Source organism: Protobothrops mucrosquamatus, unplaced genomic scaffold (assembly GCF_001527695.2).
Source record: "Protobothrops mucrosquamatus isolate PMUCROS unplaced genomic scaffold, P.Mucros_1.0 scaffold2242, whole genome shotgun sequence".
Lineage (NCBI taxonomy): Eukaryota > Metazoa > Chordata > Lepidosauria > Squamata > Viperidae > Protobothrops > Protobothrops mucrosquamatus.
Genome location: NW_015388331.1, coordinates 55,733 through 63,401, shown reverse-complemented (window position 1 = coordinate 63,401; position 7,669 = coordinate 55,733). Strand labels below are relative to the sequence as shown.

The 7,669-nt window shown below is 44.2% G+C and overlaps 1 protein-coding gene across 1 annotated transcript in view; it reads left to right on the top strand.

Moving 5' to 3' along the window:
- Positions 1-6,810, top strand: part of DERL1 (derlin 1) — a 26,117-nt gene extending 19,307 nt beyond the window's left edge. The window contains exon 8 of the mRNA XM_015824461.1: positions 5,669-6,810. Coding sequence (XP_015679947.1) covers positions 5,669-5,807 — 139 coding nt within the window. The 3' untranslated portion in view covers positions 5,808-6,810. The remainder of the gene's footprint in view (positions 1-5,668) is intronic.
- The last annotated feature ends 859 nt before the right edge of the window (positions 6,811-7,669 follow it).

Below are 7,669 nucleotides of genomic sequence, written 5' to 3'. Positions count from 1 at the left end.
CCCGGGAGCGCCGCGCATGCGTGGTTCCGCCCCCTGCGCCGGCCGAGGCGTAGCTGGCAAGCGGCAGAGACGGAGCAGGCCGACCACCAGCTGGCCCAGCCCAAGGGAGGTAAGGCACCCGCTGGAAAAGGGGAAAAAAATGGCGGACAAAAAAAATGGCGGACAGCCTTGCTTGGCGACCCCCGTGAAATGGTCGATCAACCCCAAATGGGGTCCCGACCCACAGGTTGAGAACCACTTGGTTAGAGACTGCTGTACTAATGTAGTAATAGTGCTGGAGGAGGTAGGGTCAAAAATTTCATCCATTTCTTTTTGTTTAGAGGCAGTTAACTTTGTATTAAGGCTGTTGCAGGCTGCCTGCCTCTATTTTACGGTTGTTGTTTTTTTTTAAATAATGCTGCCAAAATGGACTGTTTGCTAGATCTGTGCAAACCAGTGTTGATTCAGTTTGAAGAGGGCTTGATTGAATCCAAACTGCCATCTTGATTGGACAGTAATTTGATTTGGGGTGCAAGATTCAATTTGGTGAAAGGTTTGTCTTTAGGCTGTTGGTGGGAAGCTTCAAAATATCTGACGCTGCTTCAGTTTCAGGTAAAATGGTCCGAAGACAGTAGGGAGGATTGGTCCTTTTGCAGATGTGCACCTGGGCCCATTTCAGCCACTTGACTTGAAGGGCTTTGCTGCCACACCTGCTTGAAATATTCCCTTACCCCTCTTTCTTCGAGAAGGCACTTGTCTGAACTGTCCTTAAAAATGCAAACTTTAAAAACTGATTTTTTGTAAACTAAACACGTACCCCTTCACATGTTTTCTGGGGTGCCACAGGCTTGTGCTTTACTGCCTGGGGTTTCCTGGGCTCCAGCTGTGATAAATGCTGGGTCTCTCTTGGGAAGGACACCCTTGATGCTGTTCAGATTCAGTTGTATCAAGGCTGGGACTTCCTGATAATATCTTAGTTAGTGACTTAGCAGAGGCAGATTGTCCCAGCGAGACCCATATCTACGGACCAAGAATCTGGTTTGGAATGAGTGGCATTTATAGCCTTGCCCTCTTCATTCTTAAAGAAGGCAAATCTTCAGCCATTGTTAATGTAAACTTGCGTCACAATCACTCATTGTAACGTGAAGAGTCTTCAACCCATTCCAGTCATGCTGACTACAAAAGTAAAGGGCAGGTACTGGATTGGGTGCTTCTGTCAGTCAAAGAGCCTATTCCAATGTTCAGCCAATTCAGGATTTTCCCAGCTGTATGAAACTTAAGTTGCAGCATGGCACATTGTCTGTAGTGACCCCGTAAACTATGGAAAAGCCCTAGAATCAATTCTGAAATCTCCAGCTAGATTGGAAAGCATCGAATTGATTCTGTTGCTCCAGATCTGCTCTCCCTCTTGATCCGAGAGTCACTCTTCAAAGGTTGATCAAAAGAAGCCTCCATTGAATTGGCTCTCTGCACTCAGATTTTGCCCAGCACTGGCTACTTAATCTTGAGAGCTCCATTCTGGAGGTCTTCTAAAGTTGGAAACAACGGCTGGGAGGTGGCGTGAAGCCCATCAGTTGTTGCCCTGCGTAGGAAATATTGAAGCTACTAAGTTGCGTATTTGTAAATTGAGTAACTCTACTGAGAGTCTTGGCTAACAACTTCCAACAATGAAGTTTCCCAAGGAAAGCCAACTTAACATCCTTCTTCCTTCTGAAATTATAGCCCAGTGATGGCGAACCTTTTAGAGACCGAGTGCCCAAAAAGCAACCCAAAACCCACTTACTTATTGCCGGGTGCCAGGTGGGACGTTGCCCACTGGGTGGGCATGGCTGTGATGGCCATGGCAGACTGGGTGGGTGTGGACAAAGTGGGCGTGGTCACCTCGATGTGGCTCGTGGGGAGGGACGCCGGTGGGCAGGGTTGGGGGATATCCAGGGGGTCTCTGGCAGGTGGGGTGGTGGACAGGAGGCTCATCCTGCGGGGCGAGGCAGGGCGGGGATACCGTTGCCACGGGGCAAGGTGAGGCAGGGGCCAGGGCAGCTGCTGCCTGACACCATCGGCCCCGGCACACAGAGGCATGGGGACCGCCGGTGTCTGTCAGCAGCCACAGCCTGACGGCTCCTCGACCGGCGTACTCTGGGGCTCCACAGCCCATCGCCAGCAGTTCAGAGAAGCCACCTCTGAGGTGGACAGCTGGCCGACAGCTGAGGAGGCGATGCAGTGGGTCGTACCCGGGAAAAGGAGAGCATGTGAGGCCAGGAGCGATGGGACAGGGGAGAAGGAAACCAGCCGTGCCGGGATGCATCAGGCCACGTGGGACCTCGGGCGGCTGGTTGAAGAGGGACGGTTGCCATCTCTGGGGCATGGCACGCGTGCCCACAAAGAGGGCTCTGAGGGCCGCCTCTGGCACCCGTGCCAAAGGTTCGCCACCACTGTTATAGCCCAATACTAAACATTCTTCTGTAATCTTAACTTTCAGTTATTCTTATTATTAATTTTCCAATGGCACTCTACTTTCTGTGTACATAGCTGGAAGAAGGATTAATACTTAAGTGACCATTGAAACTTAGAATATATTGAACTTGTAACAGTCTTCCATAAAATTGTACTGTCTCAAGGCTTCTGAAGGTAGAATTCAAATACATGCAGTTGATGATGGAAATTGTGACTTTCATCATTCCTAGGTTGTATTTTTATGGCAGTTGCTTTTTTAAAAAATTTCAGTGTTTACGTCCATTAGCACTGTCTTCCCCACAGGTTTGCAAAAGTGTATTTTTCAAAAATGTTTGCAGACAGCATGCAACCCTTGGATAGCTTGTCTGGGTTATTTTCAGCCTTGGCAGCCCTCAAGGTCTTCAACCGTGCAAAACCCATTAGAAATTGGCCCCGTTGATTAAGATACTTTCACTTTATTAGGGGAAAATGTTTCAATCGCTAATTTTTAACACTGTTTAAAATGCTGTTTCTTGATATCCTACAGCATCATCAATGAACTGATCGGCAACCTGGTTGGTCATCTGTACTTTTTCTTAATGTTTAAATACCCAGTGGATTTGGGAGGAAGAAATTTTCTGTCAACGCCTCAGTTTCTGTAAGTTGGTTTATCTTTTATTTATTTTTTTTAAAAAAAATCAGACTTGAATACTTTGGAATGCTGAGACATTAGTCTAATTAACATTGAAAACAAAAGCACAATGGCAGTAATGAGACCCAGGCATATTTTTTTTTCCGATGGATGGATACGTAATTAGGTCATGTGCTGCATTTCATCCATGTTTTGTTTCTGGCATAGACAAATAGGAAACGTTGATTCAGTCAAAACTATTACAAGCTCCCAAATGCAAAATTGGCTCACTTCCACCTTTATTTTCCTGAAATGTTGCTCTAATGGCAGCAGGCTCCAGAGTTTGTCTGCCTTGCCCTCTTTCTTTAACTTCTGCTTAAAAATGCTCTCTGTTTATATTACGTTTACAACTAAGTGGTGCTTTTCTAATTTAAATTGAAGGAGCACTGCATGTACAAGAACCCTTGCGGAGGGTCTGTCTTCCATTCTCCTTCCAGATGAGCTATCATGATTGCTTTTTATTTATTTTTTATCCCACCTTTATCATTTCTAGATAAGGCAGTCAACGTACCTAGTATTATTTCCTTGTCCTATTTTCCCCCACGACAATCCTGTGAGGTGGGGTGGCCGAGTGATCGGCCGAAAGTCAACCAGCTGTCCTTAATGCCTAAAGTGGGACTAAAACTCACAGTCTCCTGGTGATTTGGCTCCAAGTCATTCAGCCACCCTTCATGCCTAAGGCAGGACTAGAACTCACCATCTCCTGGCTTTTAGCCACTAAACCAGGGGTAGGCAACCTTGGCTCTTTTATGACTCGTGGACTTCAACTCCCAGAATTCCTGAGCCAGCATGGCTCAGCTTGGAAACCTCTCCCTTTCCCCTCAGCATGGCTGGCTCAGGAATTCTGGGAGTTGAAGTCCACAAGTCATAAAAGAACCAAGGTGGCCTACCCCTGCACTAAACCAAACTGGCTTTCTTACTAACACAAGAGAAAGGACCCTAAAGATGAAGCTTAGCTCAGATGTTGAGGTTTCCTGCCCATGAAGCTGTTGGACACCTGGAATATCCAAGGGCAGCATTTGGGGTGCACTATGGCTTCTCTGTCACAGAAATTAAAGAAAGCAAGGAATAAGTCTGTAGCAAAACTGATGTCCTTGTGATCAGTGGGAGCTGGTACATCTGACTCTGGGACATAGGGCTAGGCCACTAGATGCTTTTCTTAATCATCTATTTCAGAGATAGATATGGCATCACACCAATGTGCTTTGTGGTAATTAGTAATCTCAGCCTTGGCACACAAGGATCATCTGACTCCTGGATAAGAACACTCTCACAGGCTAAGCAGAAAAGCAAAATCCCCTCATTTCCGTTTGAATCAATAAAGGAGAAGAGAATTGGAGATAGTTTTAAAAATAAAAATAAGTTTAATGAGCTAAGAACGTAAGGAACCTTCATCTCTCAGGATGTGTGGCCAGTTCAGCAGCTAAGGAAAGTGTCCTGGGAAATTTTAGACAAAAAGTGATCGACAACCTTTTGTTCATCTTTTCTCTTTCGACTCTCTCTTGAGTTCTGAACGTAATTGTCTCTAGACGTCCCTTATCGTCCCTCTCAACCTATATTTCGGTTTCCATTTCTATATAGGGACAGGACTTTACCTCCGACTTTAAATCGGTGTGGGGGAACTGTCCATTAGGAGGTGAATAGACCACAATGGAGCCCATAGCTCAGCGAGACTGTTGTTGAGTTTTGCCCTATTTTACAAATTTTCTTGCCATAATTGTTAAGTGAATCCTGCAGTTGTTAAGTTAGTAACACAGTTGGTAAGTGAATCTGGCTTCCCCATTGACTTTGTCAGAAGGTGCAAAAGGGGATCACCTGTAATCCAGGGATCACCTGTACAGGGATCACCTGTACATTTATCACTGTAACCGTCATAAATATGAACCAGTTGCCAAGCATCTGAATTTTGATCACGTGATTACAGAGATGTTGCAACGGTCACAAGTATGAAAAAGGGTCAGGTCACTTTTCTTTTCTTTTTAGCGCCGTTGTAATTTTGAATGGTCACTAAACGAATGGTTGCAAGACTCCCTGTAAACCCCATTTACAAAATACTTCCCCTTCTTTCTGGGATCTTTACCAGCTTTAGAAGCTCCAGCATGCACTTTGTGCAATAATGGCCTCCATATTGACTCTCACGTTAAGCTGGAAGGCCTCTTAACAGTGGCTTAATTTTCAGTAACACACAGAAGCCAGCTTTTACGCTATTTCTCAGAATTTTTGATAAGATAACTGGTTAAAAAAATAAGAAAAAAAAAGAAAGAAGGCAAAGTTTTCCAGCTGCTTTGTATTGAAACTCCAGCCTAAGTTGGCTTTTCTTGCTTCTTCAGCTTCAATCTCTGCTAAAGTCTTGTTCAGCTGTTACAGTGGAATAAGTGCTAGGGTCAGTGGTGGGATTCAGGTATGTGAACAACCGGTTCTCTGTGTGGATGCCGCTTCCGGAAGTCCATTCTGGGCCTGGGCAACAAGAAATTAGCTACCGTTTCTGCCGAAGTGGTGCGAACCGGCTGAATCCCACCACTGGCTAGGGTGGTCTTTTGAATTCTTCCTTCTCTTAACCTGCAGGTACAATTGGCTGCCCAACAGAAGAGGAGGGGTATCTGGATTTGGGGTTCCTCCTGCCAGTATGCGAAGACCCGCAGATAATCGCCAGGGAGACACAAGACACAATTGGGGCCAGGGCTTCCGGTTGGGTGAACAATGAAAGAAAAAAAAACTTTCTGCTTTATTTTTTTTTCTTCTTTTCTGTGAGGAACATCTCCGACAACACATGGGAATGTTCCTTGCTGTGGAGGGTATTCAAGGACCAGGTTTGCTCTAGTGTTGTTGGCTCTGACCCATTACGAATTCTTGTTTGTTCCTGGTGGAAGACAACATAACTGAAGAGACAAGATAGATTTTATTCCAAGCCATTAACTTGTTTAATTCACTGCTGCCATTAAAAAAAAAACATACATTTTTAAGGGTGTCCAACACAGTGTACTTTCTATAACTGCTCTCTCAAAGGAATTCATGTTTGTCAATTGGTCTTCTAGGCCTCATTTCATGTAAGAGCCCTACGAAAACCTTCCTGACTCCAATTTGGGGTCAAAAAAGTTGTCTGAGACTTTTCTTCCTCCAGTTTGAATTAATTAAAATGTTCAAGTCCACAGTAACGCTAAGAAAACACTTCAGGTATCGACAGTTGCATTTCTCTTTATTTTGGAAGCAACTTTTTTTTTAAAATGGACTTTTGAGTGACAAGTACTATTTAGCTAAATCAAATTCGATTGGTAATGGATTCTACCTGGAACCACCAAGCAAAGGAAGAAAAGGTTTGGCTGAGTAATGCTACTTTTTAATTTGCAAACTTATTGCAGCCTCTGTCCTCCCAGCATAGCAAATGTGGTGCATTTTAAATGCCCAGTTCTATGTGCACTGACTTTGGAGCAAGTCCTATTGATCCTGATTTTGATGGGGTTTAATCCTATGCATATTTAATTGGAAATGAGGAAAAAAATGTGCTCTGTTGCCTCAAATGTATAATGGTGGCTTTGGTGTGTGTATCCTGGCATGAAGGACTGGGGAATGCTTCTCTTCTTGCACATGAGTGTGAGGACAGACTGAATGCAGAAAAATCTCTTGAATGATTAATGTAGAAATACCTCTTTGTATAATGCTAAAAGCAACAGGAATCAGATAGCTGAGCTTAATAAAACATACTAACTTCCTCCAGCATTTTTCATTTTTGAATGAAACACAAGCACATAAACAGTGTGTAGGAATTGCTGATGGAAGATGGTGATTAGTTTTCATGTAAGAAGGCAGTGTCATAATGTGGAGCTGTTGACAGGTGATGTTGGAGAATGTGGCCAGATGTACTGTGATAAGGATGAGTCAGACTTCTGTCTTTTAAATTGGTGTTTCCCAACTGTGGTGATTTCCAGGTGAGTGGACTTCCAGAATTCTCCTCAATGGCCATGGAATTCTGTAGTTGTAATCCACACAGCTGGTAATTGCAGTGATTGGGAAACTGCTTCAAATGATCGGCCTTCTCTAGAGTTTGACTTTCTTTGACTTAATGTTTATTAGACAACAAGACCCATTATGGAAATTCAAGAAACATCATAGCAAGCCTAGTCTTATCCACTAATTACATTAGCTCGGGGTGGGGAACAGTGGCCCTTTAATGACTTGTGGACTTCAACTCCCAGAATTCCTGAGCCAGCATGGCTGGCTGAGGAATTCTGGGAGTTGAAGTCCACAAGTCATAAAAGGGCTGTGGTTTCCCACCTCTGCATTAACCGAACTGCCTACTGTTCTAAAATAGGAATACAAATGAACATTCATTCAGTTCTGCTAGGAAATGATGTTTCCCCAAATGGGAAGTGCTGCATTCATAATTACAAATGCTTTGTTTCCCCCCCCCTCACAATTTCTTAATGCGCTGCTGGCGCTCCTTCAAATCAGTGACTGGTTTGATCAACTGTGATGATGGAGTGATTTGGCTGTTTAGTTTGCAATCCCTTTATGGTCCCTGAGGAAAACAGACCCTTGATGATGTTTCCAATAGTGCAGTAGTATGTA